General features: G+C 35.4%; 2 protein-coding genes and 1 non-coding gene across 7 annotated transcripts; 1 reads left to right on the forward strand and 2 right to left on the reverse strand.

Annotated features, from left to right (window-relative positions):
* Positions 1–4982: 4982 nt before the first annotated feature.
* On the reverse strand, positions 4983–13889 carry uimc1 (ubiquitin interaction motif containing 1). 3 transcript variants are annotated; one of them, XM_043221370.1, is made up of 19 exons: positions 13750–13889; positions 12780–12888; positions 12421–12496; positions 12206–12330; positions 11055–11309; positions 10214–10678; positions 9871–9937; positions 9210–9295; positions 8397–8780; positions 7955–8200; positions 7180–7241; positions 6503–6618; positions 6366–6421; positions 6037–6247; positions 5852–5906; positions 5655–5763; positions 5523–5571; positions 5390–5435; positions 4983–5293 (listed from the first exon to the last, which is right to left on the reverse strand). In XM_043221370.1, the coding sequence occupies exons 1-19, from the start codon at positions 13815–13817 to the stop codon at positions 5137–5139; spliced, it is 2742 nt and encodes a 913-aa protein (XP_043077305.1). In that variant the 5' UTR covers positions 13818–13889; the 3' UTR covers positions 4983–5136. The 3 variants fall into 3 exon arrangements, with proteins under 3 accessions (XP_043077305.1, XP_043077307.1, XP_043077306.1); XM_043221372.1 differs by having other exon boundaries at positions 13650–13785; XM_043221371.1 differs by lacking the exon at positions 13750–13889 and having other exon boundaries at positions 12780–13189.
* On the reverse strand, positions 9447–9576 carry LOC122327025. Its single transcript, XR_006247558.1, has one exon.
* Positions 13890–13915: 26 nt separating the features above from the next.
* Positions 13916–18765, forward strand: znf346 (zinc finger protein 346). 3 transcript variants are annotated; one of them, XM_043221373.1, is made up of 7 exons: positions 13916–14015; positions 14352–14455; positions 14930–15019; positions 15119–15266; positions 15549–15782; positions 17347–17446; positions 17532–18765. In XM_043221373.1, the coding sequence occupies exons 1-7, from the start codon at positions 13916–13918 to the stop codon at positions 17665–17667; spliced, it is 912 nt and encodes a 303-aa protein (XP_043077308.1). In that variant the 3' UTR covers positions 17668–18765. The 3 variants fall into 3 exon arrangements, with proteins under 3 accessions (XP_043077308.1, XP_043077309.1, XP_043077310.1); XM_043221374.1 differs by having other exon boundaries at positions 15549–15764; XM_043221375.1 differs by lacking the exon at positions 13916–14015 and adding an exon at positions 14054–14213.
* Positions 18766–23213: the final 4448 nt, after the last annotated feature.

A 23213-nucleotide genomic window follows, 5' to 3' on the forward strand; every position in this document is an offset into this window, starting at 1 on the left:
TTGTAATGTATGTATATTTATTTATTTTAAATAATGCAATATCAACTATATAGTTTGTGTTATATCACATACTTGCAGGAGATTTCCTCTGAAAAAAGGCTATACATTTTTCTTTTGTAAACACTGGCCCTGTTGGCCAGCACAGTGGTTTCCTGAAGCAATTAGACGAGCTAGTTTTTAAACGTAAAATAGATATTAAAATATTTATACAATAAACAATGCAAAATTAATATATTCTATATGTCCAGCAGGGGGAGCGTGCACGTGATCATTTCCAGGAGACAATGGCTCTGACATTTCATTTTTTTTTTCCTGCTCTTGCTGACATCACAAAGCTAAATTGTATTAAAACGTGGTTGCCAGAGTTGTAGGGAAAATATCCCGGGATTAGTAATTTATTTAAAGATATTTAACAGTTTGATAGTAAATATAAGAAGTGGCAGGAACCCTAGCTTTCATTGTTCAAGGGGGAGAGCAGCAAACAATCTTTACAATATTGATAGCAAATACTATTGAGAATTTGATTCTTTCCCATAGTTAGATGCATGTGTCCTCCCCCCATGATCTGCACCCCTATGACAGAACAAATGCTGTCCCCCATCAGTCCTGAGAGGATATGTGACAGCAGGAGGTCACACCACCATTGCAAACAGTCTCTTGCATTTGCATTTGCACTTGCATTTTAATTCTTCCGGGTCATTGTAGAATGGCTGGTGAATGTGAATCAACTGGATCTCATTTAATTTTACATAAAATTCTACACAATAAATTGAATTTTCCCTTTATGTCAAAATGTAGTCTGAAGGTATAGAGATATGGAGTGGCTTAAAAATAAATAAATAAAAAATCTAGAAATTGCGATGTAAAATATTGCGTAGGGTATGCTTATTAAAATGAGTATGTCATTTATACGAGATCGATTCATATTTATAACTAATAATGTAATCTCTTTTTCATTTCATCCAAAACCAGCTTAATACAAATAAGCACAAAACTGTAATAACAGTAATCATTAATAATTATTAATCGGATGAAGTGCTTGCAACTTATTTATTTTAGCTTTATTTAAATAAACACATTTGGCTGAAAGTATGTATTTGAATGTTGACATATATATATATATATATATATATATATATATATATATATATATATATATATATATATATATATATATATATGTTTATATATATATATCTTGTTTCACATATAGGTCTACATATCAGCAATAATGTTCAAGCTACATTAACGTCATAAAATTATCTCTTTAATTAGACAATGTTAAAAATGAAGTAATTGTCTGGGAATTAATCTTAAGAGTGAAATGTCTTTTAAGAACACAGGAAGTTGTAGCAGTCGTCCTTACACTGCTGTTAAAAGACCTCAAGGGGGAGCTGTTGCTTATTTTGTGGGAGTACTGAACTCTTCACGTGACGATTTGAGCCCCATTCTTTTCCGTCGGTGTACCTCTAAACGTCTATGAGATATGACAGTTGAGAGGTGCTTAGACGTTCAACATTGCCTTAATACTGCCGAACAATTGATTTGTAAATCGATCAATAAAGTATTGGAAATTTTGCTTAGGCCTGGCTATTCGTAGCCTAACTGGTACTGACAAATTCTACAATAAAACGCGCGTATGCTTAATTGTAGTGAATGTTCATCACGACTTCATAGTAAAAATGTGTAATGTGATCACATATTTACACGACATGCATGTTTCAACATAGATTACATATTAAAATGGTCAAAAACTGAAAATCGTCAATACACACTTTTACCATATTTAAGACAATAGGCATAATGTGGAATTACACATAAAATGTAACTAGGTCATACTTAAGTGGGTCAGAAAAAAGTTGTAATTGTAAATAGCATGCAAACTATATGCCAAAAAACATTAGGCCTAGTGAGAATTCTAAAGTATAGTTTTTTTTTTTTACAACGGTAAGAGAGATATGATAATAACTATTGCTAAAGTGTTCTAACATTGTTTAAACACATTTATTTAGCTTTATATAATCAAATAAATGCAGCATCAAACCTATTTGCTAAACTGTCCCAACCAATGACATGGTTGTGTTTGTCTGACCTTTGGCATGGCATATGATCCATATTTTGCCCTACATACATACGTTATTAGGATTCTTTTTAGACAGGAGCCCAAATTAATGTTAACAGGCATATGTGAGAAATGCAAAAAAAAAAAAAAAAAAAAAAAAAAAAAAAAGGGATGGAGGGTGGATGAATAAAAAAAGAAAGAAATTAATTAATTCAATTCTCTGACATTTATTGTAGTTCAGTTTCCCTAAACACAGAATCAGGTCATTTAGGTCCTCCTAGATCCCAAACCAGGAAATTTACCTCCTTTTTTTCTGGTATAGCCATACTGTTATATTAAAATCCATCCCATAATGATCAAAGTTTACTAGCAGCCTCAAGATATACAGTACAGATACAAGAAGTTCTAATAGACTTTTACAGAAATCAACTCACAGCTGTTTCTATGGATATTTGAAATTAATATTTGAAATATACTTTACCTCAGATTAACCTAAAAATCTAGCAAACTTTTGATAGAAACCACCTGTTTGAATGTATTCTGGCATTTGTCTCATAATGCTGGGTTGCATTTCATAACATGTGTACATATTATATTTGTATTCACAACATGTTATAAATCCTATAAATTATTTTCACTATATATATATATATATATATATATATATATATATATATATATATATATATATATATATATATATATATACCATATGTTTAAGATTTAATATGCACCTAAATACTTCCAAATGATATATAAACTGATAGACAGACAGACAGACACACTAATATTGCAATATATGTAAACAGCATTGGGTGGGCCAGTAATGTATTTAAAGTAATTTAAGTAGAGAAAATTATATCATACCAAAAATAAACAAAAGCCTATAGTCGGCAGAGAGGAAAAATTCCACAGGAAGTGGCTGAAATGGCTGGAATGCTTACCGGACAAAACAACATAACTATGATACTTTTGAGTTAAAGCTGCTTTAATTTCTAAAAAAACCGACCTTGACCGAGCGAAACGCTTAGCTTCTCAGGAAGTTTGCGGCATCCTGAAATCAGATAGCTTTAATGTCAACATACATATTGCAGCAGTCTTCCTTTCCGCACTTTCTTGGCAATGAAATATGAAATATGACACTTCACGTTTTAGTCTGCCGTCTTGCTAGAAATGCTGCTCAATATTAACAACTCATGAGCTTTCTTACTTTTCTCAGTTCCCACAAGTCAGAGGCAGGAGTCCTAGAGGCTGTAGGCCAAAGGGATTCTGGGTTTCTGCCAAATAGAGCAGAAGAGTGCTGCACGGGCTGATAATCTAGTTTAGTTCTAGTTTAGTTCATGAAACAGAACTTTCTAAACTTAAAGTTTTAGTTTCCCCACTTCAGGATACTCCTTTTGTGTCTCAAAGATAGCGTCGCATGTTCTATGTTATCTAAGATGAAATTAGGGTGTAGCATTTCCAAGACTTTACATGCATAATCATTCACGTACAGATACTCTACTATTTTAGCATATTTCAATGTCCAATAATATGGGAACACGTTTAAGGCTCCGCAATACCTGCAAACATCACAAGAGTTATTACTTTAATTATTACACATTTTTATTTAACCTTTACTTAAACAAGTTAAAGACAAAAATCATATAAAATAGTTTAATCAAACCTTATGTGTAAAAAAAAAAATAAATCCATAAAAAGCTAATGCATTTGGTATTATAACCTAAAAATGAAATTTTTTATTTTATTAATCTTTGCAAATGTTCTACATATCGGTTTTTAACAATTGTTTACATTAAATGCAAATGAATGTTTTATGAATGAACGTTAACAATAACCATTTTTAGATTTTACCTTGACTGAATAAAAGCTTAATGCTTAAAAACGAAAATGTTCTTTTAGTTTGAGATAACAAATGCAGCAACTAATGTTAATAAATCGAGCATTATTGTGCAGTAATACTAAAATAAGAATGAAATAGATCCAGGTCCACAAAATGTGCTGTGTCTATATTTTAGGACATTGTCATGAATCAATATAACTGGGTCACAGCAGTTTGAATGAGAACTGTCCCGCAGAGAGCCGTCACCCCACCCCCTCTCCCTGTGACATGCATTCCTCGTCTTTCCCTCCATATTTTCTTTTCTTCGAGCACATTTTCACACGTGCAGGGACAAAGCAGCAAGACACCGAAAAATTCAGCCATTATCTTTGTTGTTTTGATACACACACACATATATATACACACACATAAACATACATACAACAAAAAGTATACTAAATTTAAGATAAGTGGTTGCAAACTATTCATTTTAAATTGAGTTGAAAGTTAGTCAAGTTAGTTTGTTTAAATGTCGCTAAAATAAGTCGTTTGTAATCACTTTAAAAAAATAGGCTTTTTTTCATAGCAGTATATTTAGGTGGATTAAGCAAATCATTAAATTGCTTTCATTTAGTGGTGCATTATGATGTTAATCTTGGGTAAAAGAATGCAAACCTTAAACCTTTGAGAGTAAAATAAGGTAACATCAGAGATTAAAAAAAAAAAAATCAAGCTTGCAACTTTTTCCAAAACCTGGAAAGGAAAATATTTTACGTTAACAGCTTTTGTAAATATTATGTAATGTGCATTTATAAAAAAAAAAAAAGCTGCAATATGCAACGTCCACGAGATGGCGCTATTACAACACAAATTACTGCATGCAACTCTGACATCCAAAACCTACAATCCTAAAATTTACTGATATTTAAAGTTTATATAAGCTACTCAAAACAACTATATCAGCACATTAATATTGCATTACTTTATTCCATGTGGTTTAAATATTACCAGTCACCTATCACTATCATTACACAATAGAAAACAAAACACATATGAATGGGCAGTGAATGATATGAAGACATACATATAAAGTCAGACTCTTTATGAAGTGCCAATATTATTTAATACAATTTTGTAAGACAACAAAGACTTAAATATATACATTTGTGCATTTTTATTTTTATAAAAAGCCATACAAATGGAGAGGCACTGAAAAATCACAGACACAAGTGTTACTAAAAGCAGGTTGACACTATTTTTTGTATTTTCTCTTTCTTGAGAGTCTTTGGCTGTTCTTAGAAGAGTCAATAAGGCAGTCAGTGTTCTCTGATCGAGGAGTGGTGCAGGAAGTCATCTCTGAGCAGTATACGCTTTCAGAAGTCCCCATCGTCGCAGGATCAGCAAGGCCACTGGGGAACCATTTATGCAATAATTACTGTTGAAGTGGATAAATGTGAAGGCCTATGCACATTAGACATGTTTAGCAAGCGATATTAAAACTGTACCAATTGTTTGTTTTTGAAACATCAGATGGCCCAGGTTCATCAGTGCCTGCAAGTAAAAAATTGAACGTATAAAAGGCCTCTTCTGTCAAGATTTATTGGCATAAACACCAGAAATCAGAGAAAGATTACACACCAGTTTGTCTCCGTTCTGTCTGGTCCAGAGCAGAAAGCAGTCCGTTTTCCTGCAAAAGCATTATGTTGATACTTGGTACAAATACAACACAAAACCTCTTAGGGACTTTTAGACATTTAAAAATGATGCTACCTGATTAGTTCTTGAGTCTTTCTTTTTGATGCACAAATTGACATGTTCTGGATACTCCTGGTCTGTAAAAATTCCCTGACACAGAAAACACTTCTCCATCTGTGTTGATCTAAAAAGAAAATACTTAAAATACGGCACTTTTGTAATTTATTCAACATCTTTAACGATCTTTCAGTGTGTTTGTTTGTTGTACCTACTTGCCAGATCGAGTTTCATCAAAATTCCTTTTGGTCCTTTTCCGTCGGGCAACAACTGCAATAACATAAAATATTTCACTTTACAAAATTCTTAACGGCCGTGTTTGAATGCCGAATTCAGCTGGTCTTCTTTGGTACAAATATGTGCATATTGAAAAGTTAAAAATTGCCAAAAGAGAGCTGACCTTGTGATTGCTCTTCCTGGTGGTCTGCTTCGCCATCACAGTAAGCCGCGTGTATCTGGATGTTGCTGAAGGGGAAGAGTTTGGAGCACATGGGGCATTCCATCTCCTGATTGTGGAGAGATGGAGCCTCTTGCTCCATCTCCTCGTCTACAACGAAAGCACTTCCTCCCTCCTCAACTTCCATCACCTCACTGTCAGCACGAGACTGGGGCTGTGAATGAGGGAAGCTCATGTAAAATGAACCCAGATCCTGTCTGGTTGTAAATAAAAGTCTATATGGACTCTTTTAGGATGCAGCCTTTGCATTAAAATGTATTGCGGTACTGTACCTGTGCGGGACTGGTCACCATTAGTTCTGGAGTGCTGTTTTGAGTCATCTGAGTCTCTGTATAAAAAACATTATTAGATTTACCTAATGAAAAGGTTTCGTTTATCTTCCGAAAGGCTGAAAACTTCAGTCACATACCCGGACAAATGATCTCATCGTCTTCACAATGCTCATGATTCTGAGCCTCTTGTTCCTCCTGCTCAGCTGAACATTTTATTTGTGTTTCATCTGAAGTGTCCCATGGAGCACTTTTCCTGTCAATGAGATATTTTAGGACAGCTTTATAATACTCGTCGTGGTCCACCTATCACTTTATGGCATAAATTCCTGTCCTTTTTCACTGCATGGAAAACAAGAGCTGAAATATTCTGCCAGATGTTTAATGCCATTATCTTCGTTTTCAAAAAATAACATTACACAAATCTGGTGTCTGCATCCCTACCTCTGCTAAATCATTTTTAAGATTCGCAAGTTTCAGTTTTGTATCAAATGATCTGCGATACGTTATCTGTTTGGTGTGCTTTGAATAATTTTGCCACACATGGTTTTACTGAGTCAAAAACCTGTATTAAAAACATTTAATGATATGACACTTACTTGCCTAAAAAGACGGATTCATGATTTGCCTTAACAGATCACAATAACATTAGGTGATGACTACGTTCCTGACAAAATTATTTTAATGGATGGAATGTGTAACAATGTGTAATTACATATATGTTGATTGAAATCTAAACACCAAAGCAATTTTTCAATTGTTTTTTTTTTTAATTTGTGGAAAAAATGACTCTTTTTATTAGAACCTAAAAGGTTACCTGAAAGGTTTATTTAAAACGGCAGTTACAGGCTCCTCATGGCTGAGGAAAGGGGTTTTTTCCTGTTGAGAAAGCAAACAAGCTGTCTGTAACAGGTGCAGCAACATTCTTAACAATATTTTCTTTGTTCCAGTTTTTAAAATAAATGGAGCGTCATCTTGTGGTTGATGACAGTATTACACCAAAATACAAGTTTAAAAAAACCCAGCCAGACTTGTCTCAGGAAAAATTTAGGGATTCAAAACAGAATATGACTTTCTATTGATTTCATACATGTCCTCTACATTTTGGGGACACGACAAGAAATATTCTCATAAAAATGTTTTTTAGAAGTACAGACACAATGAATTAATAAATATCCATTATGCCAATGTTTAAACATACTGTATAAAGTAAAATAGCAGATAAAATCTTTTTGTAATATCTTTCATTAAATAAGTTGAGAATAATCATTGTACGTTCACATGTTATCTAAGTTTTATTATTTTTGTTTTATATGGCCTGAAAATTAAATTGATTGGTGAATAAAAACCTTGTTTTTTGCTTATACTGTCTTTTTTCCCTAATATTTTTCCCCTCTATAGAAGATATATATATATATATATATATATATATATATATATTTTATCACATATATTACCAATAAAATCTTTCTCTCCCCCACCCAAAAAAAGAAAATTTCAAAAGCTAACATAATTTCAAAAATTGTGACATTCCTAGATCTACACAATGTACCCAATAAAGTTAAGAGTGATACCAAGAACAGAATACTAACCACTTGCTCGTCTTTTTTCTCTGGAGATGACAAAACTACGTATGTTTCACTCTGTCTGCCCTCAGCATCCTCTTGTGACCCCACCACAGACTCCTCCTTTGTTTCGTCCTTCTCTTCTTCTCCTTCTGTTCGGTTATTTTCTTTCTCTGCCTCTACTTCATTCTCCTCCTCATCCTCTGACAGCTGAGGAGCTCTGTGGCGCTTCCATCTCCTTGCACCAAATGGCCTCTCTGAGCCAGGAAGCACCTTAAAAAAAAAAAAACATTGGGCAATATACACACAAATATATTATTAAAAATACTACAGTGGTTTTGGCAGCCATAAAACAATTATAAATAGGTCACAAAATTCAAATTCATGAGGAAAGTTGAGTACCACGTCTCTAAATGTAACTGTTGTAAAATGATGTTTTGGCTGAATGAATGGAGCTGATGTAACTCACTGGCTGTCCCCATTCTGCTTTGTGTAGCATCTTACGCTGGGCCTCCTTCAAGCTCTTCTCATACACCTCCATTTGACACATGATAACACGTGTGTACTCGTCCGGGTTTTGCCCCATGGGGCAGAAAGGTATTCCCCAGTAGTAAGAGATGGTGCATTGTCCTTTTTCAACTGAAGGATGTGGAGATATACAGTCGGAGGACTTGAATTCCACACCCTTGGATGCTTTTGAGTCCTCTTCCAGGACAGTACAGGACATCTGTGTGTCTTGTAAAGAGGAGGAGAGTGTGATGGCAGTTGGAGGGACGCAGGACTGGGTTGGGGAAAGCTCAGTATTGACTGGCTTAATTTTTTCCATGCACAACACTGGGCTGGGGGAAAGAACCTGGAAATGACAACATTTTCTATTTAAGAACCATATTCTGGTTCAATCTTGCTGTTAACATGTTCTATAGCTACTGAAATATTCCTGTATACACATAACAAGCATATTATATATTCCCAATAAACATGCACATACCTTTTCTATGTTTCTAATTTAATAAAAAATATTTTAGTTTAGACATGAATTAATGAATTTTCATTTTATGGCTGCCACCCCCTGACCCAAAAGTCTGAGAAAGAGGCATATGCCAGATTCGAGTTCGTAAAACTATAACATTATCTTAATCTGGTTACATCAATAAAGGCCTTACATTATAAGACCATGACTAAATATTCAGAAAGTCTAATACCCTCTGTTCAACTGACCAGCCATTAAACATGCAGTTATTTTTAATATCCACACTACTAACTATAAAATTACAGTACTTACCTCTTCGCTGGCATCCTCTTCATCAGTTAAATGCAAGACCATGTAACTAGCAAATTCATTCCAAGACTGGGTGTTTGGAGCAGTTTCTGCAGTTTAACACAATGAAATGATTAGTGCTATTTATTTAAAGCACAAATCTTTTGTATCTTATCTATCTATACTGTCACTTTTGATCACTTTAATGCATCCTTGCTAAACAAAATTATGCATTTAAAAAAATATATTGGCCTGGCTGAATTTGTATGGAACCATCGCACAGAGAACCCAATAACTTGACAGGCCCTGTCGGCAGGAACCAAACTCGCTCTGTGTGGTACCAAATACTGCAAAACACTACTCAATCTTGCAGCAACAGTAGGTTAACCACACATGCAACTTCAAGCATTAGTTAACTGCCTTTCTGTTGTCAGAATTCAAACACAAATTGCCTTGTCGCTTTACTAACCACTGAAGTATTTAGTTTGACAACTATACGGCCTAAGAACTTGTGCACACACATACCATTTGGAAATGAAGTATGCATGTTAATTTGTATTTGTGTAGTGGCATCAGACAAAGATTATAATTTAAAATGACTACAATTAACTAAAAACTCTTAGTTCTAGACCATAAGTCCAATAGTGCAAACATGAAGAGGAGAGTAGAGCAAGAGATAGCATACCAGTATCAGATTTTAAATTGTCACCCTCAGTGGTCCGATCTTCCACTTGCTTTAAAATAGGGGTTTTCTGTATAATTGATCACACAAGAGTTAATAGGCTTCTACAAATACAAATGACTTATAATACAGTTTTCTTAACAAAACACACAACCATTCAAATGTCAAGGGGTTATTTTTTTACATTCTTTTGAAAGGAAGTCTTGTACTCAACCAAGGCTGTATTCATTTGATCAAAATGTTATATATTTTTTTATCCTTGATGAATATATAGCCTAAACAAAACCCCAAACATTTGAACAGTAGTGTAACCGCTAATCCTCTCATTTTAAAATGTCCCACTTACACTTGCTAAGGTGACATCTTCACTGCTGATATTAGGCACACATTTGGGGCTTGACGTAGAAGGTGAAAGGCACGTATCTGTGCTTAAACCTTGGCTTACTTGTGTTGGTAAATGAGTATCTTCATCAGATATTTGAGTATCGTCTTCACTTGCATTAGTATTTTTACAGCAGTCTTTGTCCTCTCGCAAGTCAGTTTTTTGTTTTTTTTTGAAGACTGGGCATATGGAAAAAGGTGAATCTTCCTGCTTGGGGGATGTAGCAGCAGCGCTGTCCTGTGTGTGAAAATTTGTGTCTGTGCTTGCCGAGATGAGGTCCTGACTCAGTTTTTCTACACACACTACAGGCTGACGAATGAAGCCGCCATGTCTGGTGAAGAGAGGGGATGTCTGGGACTGGGAATCTGAGACAGATCTGAAGAGCTCAGGAGTGTTGCTGATGACTGTCTGTTTATCTGAAGCCTTGTCCTAGGAAGATGCATGGGCATAAAGGAAAAAAAGGGGAAAGCTTAATACTTTAGTAATTAATCTGACCAAAAAAAACGTCCATGTCCAATTTTTATTTTTTAATTGAAAAATTTATTGAACTAAAATCTTTACATATGTGCACTTCTTTCTGTTTTTAAATGAAATGCAATCTGGCACTATCCTCAAAAATCTTATGTTTTATATTGGAGTATGATTTTACTAAAAGTTATGCATGGAAAATCCAGCAAAACAAAGTTGTTTATCTTAATATATTACTAACAATATAAGCCTAGCCCTAATATGAGGATTTATAGAGTAAAAACAAACAAACAATGATTTTGATAATAAAATGTGAAGCCATTTCATAGCAACTAACCTGAGTGGTAGCAGAAGGACTGGAGACCTGAGCTGGAGAACTCATCGTTGAAAGATGCGACGAGGTTGCCTGTGATAGATCAGGCATTTCTGGAAGCGGACTACGTGTTTCCCTCTCATTCTCACTGTGAGTCTGATCTTGTCCGGGGTACAACAGTTTTCGCCTCAAGCGTGAAACTGCATTTGTTACATGCTGTAGTTGATCTGTAGAGCTGGCTGCTTCATCTTGACCCTCCGATGCTTTTAGAGTTCTTTCCTGCAGAAATACAGGCAGTTTCGATTAATACCATTTATCGACTGGTCAAACATATGAAAGAAACTTTCAAATTTGCACCACACAAGTCAATGCTACTTGATTGTCAGAGCCAGTCTGAAGATTCTGGGCAGTTTGAGTTGAGAGATTTCACTGAAAATCACATTCAAGTTTGATATTTCGAGATGATGTTAGAATTTGTATTGGGTTTTTTTTGCATCTCACAGCAGCAATGAATGTTTCTAAAGGAGTTTGTTTGTTTTTGGGAAGAATAAGGGCCTGTTTTTCATGGGTTACTTATTACATCCGATATGATTTGAAAGATTCAATTGATTTTGCATATGTATTAAAATATCTGCATAAAGTGGTCTAGAAGTACAGCACATTCTCATCTTCCCTGAAAAAGACAGATGTATTGATACTCACAACCACGGTCAGTAATGAAGAGATTGGCAGCAAGACAACAACAATAATGACATCAAATCATTAAAAAAAGATACCTGACAAAAGAATTTGACAAACTACTGGACCTTTTTAACAGCCAAGAGTGCAAAACTCTTAAATGTTATAATAGATAAATTAAATGTTCACTATTTCTAATTTATTTGTAATTTTTACATGATTGTCAATTATTTAGATGATTTTTAATATTTTTACATGCTTTACATTTTCATTTCAATGTTGTAATTAGCCATTTCAATTGATCTTTGAAGCAGATTTCTTAAGTGACAGTGTTAAATAAAGTTTCTTATAGATCATGTTATCTGCATCTCCATCAAGCCACTCCTACAATATATGTCACCACTGAAATTAATGAATGACTCAGATTAACTAAACAGTGCGTAGTATTTTAAAAGCTGTTCCAATCGAAACGTTATGAGAACAAATGTTTCACCAACATTAAGACTTTCTGCTATGGCTTTTTGTATGTTGCTGTCTTCCTGCTGTTGTTTCTGGGCAGCATTGTTTGCCTCCTGAGCGCTAAGTTTCATAGCCAGGTCCAACATTTCTTCTTCTGTCATGTCTGAAAGCAAAAACAGAAGACAAAGTGGTCTGAATTAAATACATACGTAATTTGTCCATCAGAATTAATGATATGTTGTGAAGTTGGTACCTCGTAGTTGAGACTGATTCTCCCTTCGTTTCCACCGGGTTGTCCGAGAGGACCGTTTAACTGAGCAATCTTCCTCCTGAGAATAAAAAGGACAAATTTAAAGTTTATTGTTTTTTTTTCTTACAGATTAAACTTTTCAATGGAAGACAAGTGGAATGTTTGCTTTTTCTTTTTTGCAGTTCCATTTTGTGACATTACAGTAACATAACACCAACAGTGACATTTATTATAAACAATTATTACCATGGTAATTATTTGGGGAAAACTGTTGCTGTCCTATTTAGACAACTCTTAAACCACACAGAAACATTTAAACGAAGCCAAACACACAGTATGAGGCGGCCTACTGTAAACAGTACCTCTTCATTTTCAGAATCAGATATGACTAGGGTCTCTTCATTGTGCTCCACTCTGCTGACTTTCGCTCTTCTTCCGCCTTCATCCGTTGTGCGCTTCCGGCGGGGCATCCTGCCGCGACCTCAACAACATTAATTCCCTCTGTGTACACCTCTAGATACACTCACTGAAAATCGAACTGCTTGTAAACTTTTACTGAACACGTTCCATGTTAATATACGGCAAAACAACGTTAGTTCGGTCAGTCAAATGCTCGAAAAACAAGGACTTCGGTTCCAAGATATTTTCACAAGCGATTCTCAAGTCACGTGACACGAGGGACAAGGAACGACGTTACGTCACAACGGACGGCGCGCGACCTAGCACGATTTTTTGATTTGATTGGAAGTTCGAGTCATTTCCGCGAATCGGTTTGTTTAAAAGAATTGGTTCAAAAGCAGGTCAATGATTCTTTTATGTCATTACAACATGGTTTTAAAGACTTAGAATGCAATATTAACTACATACAAATAAATTACATTGCATCACTTACATAAAGGGTTTTAATAACAAATTATTATTATTACATGTATTATTATTTATAAATTAAGCATGTCCCAATTCAGCCTGAAGCCAAAATTCAGCTCATAAACACATTTCGAAATAGTAAATTGAATTCTCACTTACAACTAAATTGTTGTTCAGTGAGATGTCAGCTCTTATTCAACCCTAATTCTGTGAAAAGGTTCACGGAAAGATTCGACTCCACCAAACGAATAATTTACCAACCAGGCGTTGCTTTGCTCTTAATCAAGCCAAAAAATAAAAATAATATGCTTTCAAATCGCAAGTGCTCATTTGTGCATTAATATCATTTGAAATCGGTAAAATACCTTTTGGGAGCCTGTTGGAATGCCAACTTTACTTTCCAGGTTAGAATGTAACGAGTCCTTTAGCAAAATAAAGTCACATAACGACCAGACACATATTTACACTGTATATCTTCTCATACAGGTCCTTACGTCATCTGCATTGCTTAGTGGTTGCGTAGAAGTGTGCATAAATCATTTTGTGGAGCATTTAGCATAATGGCTCTCATATTTGTTTGTAAATAGAATAAAATTGGGTTACAGGATGTAGGAAAAGACTTGTGCGGCGCATGTATCGTTTGCGCATGCGCGATCCGCCTCCTGCAAACATCATGGCGCAGCAAGAGCCGAATGGAGATTTTCCATATTTACCTTCAGGGGCGGCCGAGGGTAAGAGATCGGCGACATTCACTCAGAATAAATGGTGTTACATTCGATGCATTATTTATAAGCAAAACATGACATTTATTCCGAGAATGTACAGCGCCAGAGTGTGAGGGAGAGTAAAGGGTAGCATAGCTCAAGCTCCTCAGTGCTCTTAGGACTCCTGCTTTAGTGTCTAGGAAGAACAGCGTATCCAAGGTCGATGTAAGACATAGTCTGATTTTTTTGCACCTGAATGCAAAGAAAGTCTATTTTAGTTTTGAATTGAACGTTGCGTACTTTGCCTCAAAGCTGTTTTGTATGTCTTTTGTATAACGATTCTGATGCTGGTCTTTCTTTCAGTGAACCGAATGATAAAGGAGCACAGTGACTTGTTCTCTGATTCTCAATGTAAAGTGTGTAGCGCTGTCTTAATCTCAGAATCCCAGAAACTTGCACATTACCAGGTATGAATTCACAGTCGTATGGACAAAGTTTGAATGAGCCGATATAGTACGAAACGGGGTGGTAGATACCGATTTCAAGTGTTTCAGAATGACATGCTAGCACGCTACTCGTATTACTTCTGCAGTATGCTATGTTTTTATGTGTGCTTGCTTTGAATACTCAGACTGCCTATTGAGTTTGAGAAAATCTGCAGTATAGACCTACAACCCTTAAGAAAATGAACCATGGTTTGTTTTTACTTCAAATAAGATAAACAAACAAAAACGTGCTTACCAAAAATAGCTAAATAATGGAAACCAGAAATCATAACCATGGTACTTGTAGTAAAATCATGGTTACATGCTACATATATTTCCAGCATGGTAACTGTTATTTGGTAAATGAAGCCTGAAAAATGTTTCATGACAATTATTCCATGTCAGAAGCACTGTAAATGTAATGCCATCTAATGTACATTTGTTTTTATCGCACAGAGCAAAAAACATGAGAGCAAAGTACGTCGGTACATGAGCATTCATGGTAATGAGGAGCCCGTCGCGAAACGGTTCAAGCCTTCAGATGATGTAAGTCAGATAAATGGCAAGATGCGATGGAAGTTTAGTGAATGTTGGATCACAGATGTGTTTGTGTCCTGCATTAATGGCTGGAGTTTTGTTTTGCAGACAACTGATGTTGGCGAAGGGGACAAATACAAAGCCTGTGATGTGTGCAACATGACATTCTCTTCCCCGGTAGTGGCACAGTCACATTACCAGGGCAAAGTTCACTCCAAGAACCTTCGCTTGAAGACCTTTGGTCAGCAGACTCCTGGTAAGAAGATTTGATTATCATGATACTGGGTGCTTAAAATCCTGGAATGAAATGTACACATTAGTAAAAACAAGATAAACTTACTCTGCGATCTACAGTATTCCTAGATTAAATTTTTAATAGTATCTTGGCAATTGATCATATTTTCTGAGTTTAACCCTAATAGTTTGAACATTTTTCATAAAAAAAGAGAAAATATGTTAAATGATGATGATTACGCATATGTGTTCTATTCTGTTTCATAAAGAAAAGCTGAAATGCTGTGTTTTGGTCATATTCTAGCATTACCTCAGCCCAAAGCACAGGTGAAGAAGGATGAAGGGCCACCTGAAGGTGGGCAGGGGCCAGCAAAGCGGGACCCCAACCGCTTCTGCTCCATCTGCCAGGCTTCCTTCAACAATCCCCTCATGGCTCAGCAGCACTACAGTGGCAAGAAACATAAAAAACACCTGACAAAACAGAAGCTGATGGAGACCTATGGGCCGTCCTCTGCGCCAGGTCAGAAGATTGAAGGGGGTAATTGTTGATGCAGACTCTAAACCAGAAGTTCCCCTTTTATGCAGAAATGTAATCATTTATATAAATGAGTACAATTAATATACAAATCTTTATATATATTTGTTAAAAACTATTAAATGCCCATGAGAAGTATGCAATAATAGAATTAGCAAAGTGAAACTTCTCATTGGGTTGGCAGAGTCAGAAAAAAAACAGGTGGAGAAAAAAAGACTCATGTTAACTGCAAAAGAATGAATAATTAATGTCAAGAATTAGGTGATAAGCCATCAGGAAGACTTCACAAGTGCAATGTGTCAGGTCTGAGACTTTGCTTGGGTACAAAATCCTAAAAAAAAAAGACACAAAATTAAGACAAATCTTTCATAGATTTAATGGACAGAGAAGAGACTCTTCAAGGAACAGCATCATATCCTCTTGAACCACTGTTTGAATAATTTCTTTCAGAATCTGGTTTTAGGAGCTCATATTAGTCGCTCTCTGCAAGACAGACATTTCATGATAGGAGATAGACTGAAATGAACTCCCTAAACTTCCCTAAACTTAAAGATAAATTCTTCAAACAGTGGTTTAAGGGAGTGTGATGCTGTTCCTTCAAGAGTCCCTCACAACTTATCTGTCCTTAAAGCCTATGAAAAATTAATGGGTTTCACAATTTTTCAGGGTATTATATTAAGTGAGGGTATTTTCTAATACAATTTTGTACCCAAGCGAAGTCTCTGAGAACCTGACACATTATGCTTGTGGAGAATCCAGAAAGGTTGCAGTTCTGGAAAACGATGACGCTGGAGACTAAATGGTTTCTGATGGTTTCTTACCTAATTCTTGACATGTGTCTTTTCTTCTCCGTCTGTTTTTTTTCCTGACTCCTGACCCAATTAGTATTTCGCTGCACAATGGTCATTCCTTAACTTTGCTAATTCTGTTATTGCATTAGTATTGCATCCTTCTCATGGGATTTAAAAAAATGTTAACTTTTGTGGCCCTAACTTAACTTCTGGTAGACATCCCAATAGAATCAATAACAACAGCTAAGTCCTTATGGAGTTTTTTGATAACAAGATATGTTTGCTGCGTTAATCAGACGGAGTTATTAAAAATGCTAATTCATTCTCTGCCAGAATTGGAGGTTTCCCCAATAACGGATTTCGACAGAACAGATCTGAGCTTACAAGCCCTGCCTTACATGCAGGATGAAATAAAATTATATTTCCTAAAGACAGTCTTCCTTCAGAAATACAGTGGTATAAAAACTAACCGCTAACCAAAGCGATAAACAAAGAAAGACTGGAAGTTAACTTCAGGCCAGGTTTGTGCACTCTCTGATTTAAAGCTACAAAATTTTTCATGCCAAAAGTAAAAAAAAAAGGCTTATTCTCATCATTAGAAAACAGACAAAATGGATCTTTTGAATGATGGTTCATCAACAATATCTATTATCTCTCTCTGTTAAAAAATCACTTCATTAGCTTTGTCAGCACATCCCAAGTTGACACGCATATTTATAATACTTACCTCACATCCTTGAAATTAAGGGTTTGTGGTTACTTTATTTTTGTTTCAGCCTCCACACTGAAGGGCTACCCATGTACTGTGTGCAATATCGAGCTGAACTCCGTGGAGCAGTATCAGGCCCACATCAGTGGTTCCAAACACAAGAACCAGTGAGTAACTCGTGCTTTAACAGCCGCCTTGAGAAGATTTCCTCTTGTTATTGGTCAACAAATAACATATTCACCCATTTGCCAGCGTCAAACTCAAGAAAGAGCCAAATGCATTTCCCGGCCCCCCCGAGAACTACCAGCCTGACTTCCAGTATCCACCCAACCAGGAAGGACCAGAGGATGCGGGGGACTGGGACAGCTTCAATGAGGGCTATGAGTGAGAAGACGCTGTTAGACTCCACTGCACTCTTCTCATTTGTGACAAGCTTCCTCTGTTTAGGCACAGGTCAATGTGTGTCTGCACTGTGCATCTCCTAAGGCCAGCTTTTCACCACACTACATCTCTTCCTGTCTACTCTTGTCGCTCTCACACACAGTTGAGGGACCACAATAAACTTCCAGACGTTTTTTTTCCCCCCCGTTTTAATACCGAAATCGAGGCAAAACATAAGAGTGCTGCTTTTTTCCAGTATTAGGATTATTTGTGTTATGTTACGTGTTTGTTTGGTTTACAAAAATTCATTTCCACCATCTCCACGTACAGATGCAGGTCCTGAAGGTGGTTTCGGGGGATGTTTCATCTATATGTTTGATATTCTTACTCTTACTAGTTGCTTATTATTTTAAACTTCTCAAGCTCCATGTTTTGTTAAATGAATGTCTGTGAAGTTTAAAGCTGTTGAATTTGATAGTGTGCAACGTTTGGAAAGTTTGTTTTTTTTGGGAGCTTAGAGTGCTTTATTTCTTAATTTCTGGTTTTCTATGTCAATTTTGAAAAAAGAAAAAAAAAAAGTTTTTTTTTTATCAATTTAAGTGATTTACCCTGTTTGTTTTAGGCTGGACTTTAGTTGTCTTTCATTTCTCATGGCTCCCTTCCATGTCCATGTCAACGTAAATCTTTAAGTAGGAAGTATACTGTAATTTCATAAATTTACTAGAGGTTTCAGTTAAATTGGTGCTTCAGTTTTAACATCCAAAATGAACTTGTACTAGTTATTTAAGCTGTCCAATCATAGGAAATTGTGATTTATTTATTTAGTTTGTATTTAGGTACAAATTTCATCTTGACATTGTCAAAACATAGATTTTTACAGTATATTCTGGTGTAACTGTTTTACAAAGTCAGACTAGTACTACAAGCTGATAAGTCATAAATGTACTTGTAAGTTGAAAGCCTCTGTTCAGGATTAATGTGAAAACGCTCTCATTATAAAGCGAAAATGCGAAGTATGACGCAAAAATGCAACGAGTTTTCGATGACTGTTGAGCGTATGTGTAATGTATGGCTTGCATTGTTTATTTTTGCAGTGTACATTGCAGATTGTTCTGATGCTGATGAGAGACTGATGCTAATGCTAAGCTATAAAATCAGCAATAGTTCAATTAGTAATTAGAACCATCATAAATAAGCTTACAAATGATTCAGTTTAAGAGTCTGTTTATTAAGGGCAGTTTTTTTTTAAGTCATTGTGAAAGACTGAAGCGTGACCATTAATCTTTGTGTGTTCTAAAACCGAAAGGGCCTAGATTTTCTTTCTCCCAAGTGTGTTATGATAGGTGTTCGTTGGGAATTGATACAGGTTCATCAAAATCTGTCAATGAGCCCAATAGCAGGCATCTAAAGGACTACTGAAAGTACAGTGTTGCTTATTGGGAGCCTGAAATGTTATATTGACAAATGTTCTTGCAATGTTAAAGGCTTCTAAGCAGCACAGCAGCAATTATGTGCTGGATTAAGGCCTTCAAACTTGGTAGCATATATGTTTATGTTGTCATTTTGCTTTTATTGGTCAATTTTCTTTTCATCAGACAGTGTGAGCCTAAAGAGATGTACGTTACTTTTCATCCAGTAAAATGTTTTGAGAAAAAACAACATTTACGACTGCTTTAATGAACATTGCCCTCAACAAATAAGCTATTAAGTGAAATTGATTGTTTTTGTACAGCTAAAAAAAAAAAAAAATCCGAAAGCCTTGAACATTAGTAATGGCTGTGCTGCTTCTATGTAAAAAAAAAGATGCATTTAACAGGGCAGATTTTATTATTAATTTTGCAATATAATGTTTACCATTTTCCATCTACTTACCTTCTCGATAAAGCTGCTATGAGGAATTTTAGCTGCTAACTTCTGATAGAGCCGTTCGGAAGATTTACAGCGTTCCACCTCACCTCGTTTTTTTTTGCTACTGTACCTTTAAAATTTCTGTATACAAAAGCCTTCTTATGATTGGTTAATGCTGCGTACCGAATTCTTGCTATTTTAAGTGATTTAATGTGTATACGCAGTTATAACTTCCGAACGACCATTTTGTTTGAAGATTATATATAAATAAGCAAATACTGATTGGATCAGTATTGCATGTTTGAAAATAATTTTTTAAACCGTTGATGCGTGTGGCTTTTTTTTCTTTTACTAACCACGTTGTCAGTTGGGACTAAAGGATTTGTCGACAAACATAGGCCCTACATCATGTCGGTAGTAGTAATGATTAAATCCTAAAATATTAAGTGTTTGTTTATTTAAATCCAAATGGAACTTTTTTTTTTTGCCAGTCAGTATAAATATAATGTCTCCTGTCCTCTAGATGGCGTACTTTACACACTATCCCCTTTCTTGATCAATACATTTGGTAAAAATGAAAGTATTTTCTTGTCTTCTCTGATACGTTTTTTATGATATAAATTTGTGTTTATATAGATTTCAAAAAGTCTATTAATTATTTATTCGTTTTATTTCATTCTTGTTTCATAGCATTGCTGGAACCATGCAAAATCAAGTGTTAGCAACTTCGTACAATTCCTTATGCCTTTGGCCTTTTTTTTTGGTTTTGGCTACTGAAATGGAGATAGTAAATTAACTCCGCTTTAAAAAAGCAGTTGCCTCAACGTTTATAGCCGCTAACAGCACTATATCCAGTTTCTGTATCCCTCAGGTGCTGTAAAAATGAATGTGGCTCGTTTTTGCCAGGTATTTCCATTCATAAAAAGGCGGTGGGGAGGAGAGCTGACTATTTTCATTGATAAGATCTATTTACTCGAAGGGGGAGGTATCTGGTGCTTTCCATTCACCGAGAGCGAGGGGTACTGAGGCGCCATGGTGTATAAACAATCCAGTTCTACGTTCTACCCAGCATGCTGAAACAGACTCCCCTGTGCTGTGTGAGCCCAACAAACTCCACCCACCATCATTTAAAGCTTTTCCGTATGTATATTCACTGCAGAGATATTACCACCGTGTTGGGTTTAGCTCTCTTGTGAATTGAAGTTATTTACGAGGATGACAGATTAATTTCTACAAATTTGCCCTGACAAAGACGTTTAGAATTACCTGGACCACATTGCCGTGAAAAGAGGATTGTTTGGAGCTGGCTGTAGAGCGGTGTGCTGTTACTTTAGCGGTTATAGTCTGTACTTTCATAGTTTGACCCCTACATTTCATCCAAAATGAGGCCCAGGGAGCTTTGGGTCATGTTGAGTGTAACTTGATGAATGAGTGCTGGACTTTGGCAGACCCATTCAAGTTTACACTCGCATTTCCAAACATGCCCTTGTGTATTGAATGGCCACATGGACACTTGTTTGAACCGAGCGTTGTTTGCTGAACCCCTCTTCTGGTTGTGTAGTCATCCTTTATTTGCTGTTTGCGAGCTTTGTGGCCTGCATGGAATAGACCTAATGCAAACTGTCCTATTTCTGTCCTATGTTATTATTTTATTATTATTTTAATCAAGACACCTTGATTAATCACAGCACGTCGAAATGAAAAATGTATTTAGTTATTTAAATGAATAAATTTGCAAATGAGGCCCAATGAGGCACACGTTTTCAGAACAGAAATCTGAACGCTGGTTTAAAACATGGTCATTATGTCATTATGTTGGCATTTTAGATATTTACTCTGGGCTAATGATATATTTTCTAATTATTTTGTAAAAACTAAAGTTGTAAAGGTGTATTTCCAGTTCAGTGCATGAAAAAGCAATTTATAATTAAAAATATATGAAACATTTAAATCTATCTTTTGAATTGACAAGTGCAAGAGGACAAAATAACTTTATGCATTTATCTACTGCTATGATTTTTTATTTTAATATTTGTCCTTTTGTGGGTTTGTCTTGTCACTTAAGAATAGTTTTTTTTGTATTTTTGTTAAGTCAATTACTTTTTACACAATACAGATTGTATCAAAGCATATTATATATATTAAGTAAAAGACATTTTAGTTAATTATTTTATAGTTAATTACTTGCTTTACATGATTCATTCATTACAAACAAACATTTATAGTTTTTGTTCTGGAGTGTTAATATTAAGCAAAAATCCTAATGACTTAAAATGTTTAATTCTGGTGGATAGTACACAGTATGTCTGTGGACAGTCAGGATTCAGGAAATAGGGGTTGGGGGTTTGCTCATGGGTGAAGAGAGAAAGTGTTGTTGAGGGGCATGTGGGCGGCAGGAGGCTGTATTCTCTGTTTTGCCTGTCACAGTTTCAGGGGGTTATTGTCTAGGATGGAGACATCCGGAGGTCAATGCCTCAAACCCTGTGTGAGGCAGGGAACAAAACAGCCCTGTATAAGAACAGACCAAATGGGAATCACAGGTGGCAGGAATGGGCTACATCTATATGGAAATGAGCTCACTGTTCTCAGCGTCCCTCTGCAGCCACTGCTAATTTGCTTGATGCGCTGCTGGCCTCTTATTTTCACATGGGAGGTGAGCTGTTGGGTGGATCTCACAAAAAGCACAAATGTCCAGTTCCAGCTATTTTTTGTCATTGCTGTGTTCTGAATGTTACTTCCCCTTACTGAAATTTGGCTTTATAAATGTATTTACATAGCATAAATTAATGCCAAATTATTATGTGTTATATACCTTAACGCATTTTCACCTATAAAATGATGTTTTTGTCAGAATTATGATTTAGAATTCTCATTTAATATTTGAATAAATAATGTTTAATTCTTTGGATAAAGCTTTCCAATAAGAACTCCTTTCAGAGACACATTAAAAAAGAAATGAGCACAGCTGTTGGCTCACATTTTTCACCCTGGATGAGCAAAAGCTTAGTTTTAGCCACAGAAAGGGTTGAGCCTTTCTCTTGAGGTTTTGCAATAATTTTCAAGTTTATCCTCCAGAAACAAACAGCCCATAAGATATTTTCTATTTCAGCTCAAACATATTATATATATATATATATATATATATATATATATATATATATATATATATATATATATATAAAAAAAAAAAACGTCATGATTCCCTAGAGCCATGTTTCCAGAATTAACACCACCAGACGTTCATGGGCAGTTACGAAAAGAATGTTTCATAATGTCAAATCGGATGTTTGCTTGACATAATCCAACAAACACGAGAGAATGATAAACTGGTGATAAGAGAGGGTCAAACATTTGTTTGACTGATGACTGGGACTTTTAGGTTTTTGACTGCTTTAGCTTGCAAATACAAACAAAATAATAAAAAAATAAAATAAAATAAAATAAAATAATAAAAAAATCCCACAAACAATATGACAAAAACTGTAGGTACATGAGTGATTCTCAATACATAACAAATACATTTTTGTGAAATGTTTTATTTGAAAATTGTGCTTTTTTTAGAAAGAAAATATTGCAAAAATCAGTTTAGAAGTATGTGGCAAATTCTTAAAAAGGTACGGTGTAGTTATGGTTATATTAAAATCTTTTTTCTTTCTTTGTTCTTTCTTTTCCAAGTTAAAGTTAAGGTTAAAAATATATTATTAC

The sequence above is a fragment of the Puntigrus tetrazona genome, chromosome 21 (genome assembly GCF_018831695.1).
Source record: "Puntigrus tetrazona isolate hp1 chromosome 21, ASM1883169v1, whole genome shotgun sequence".
NCBI classification, from domain to species: domain Eukaryota; kingdom Metazoa; phylum Chordata; class Actinopteri; order Cypriniformes; family Cyprinidae; genus Puntigrus; species Puntigrus tetrazona.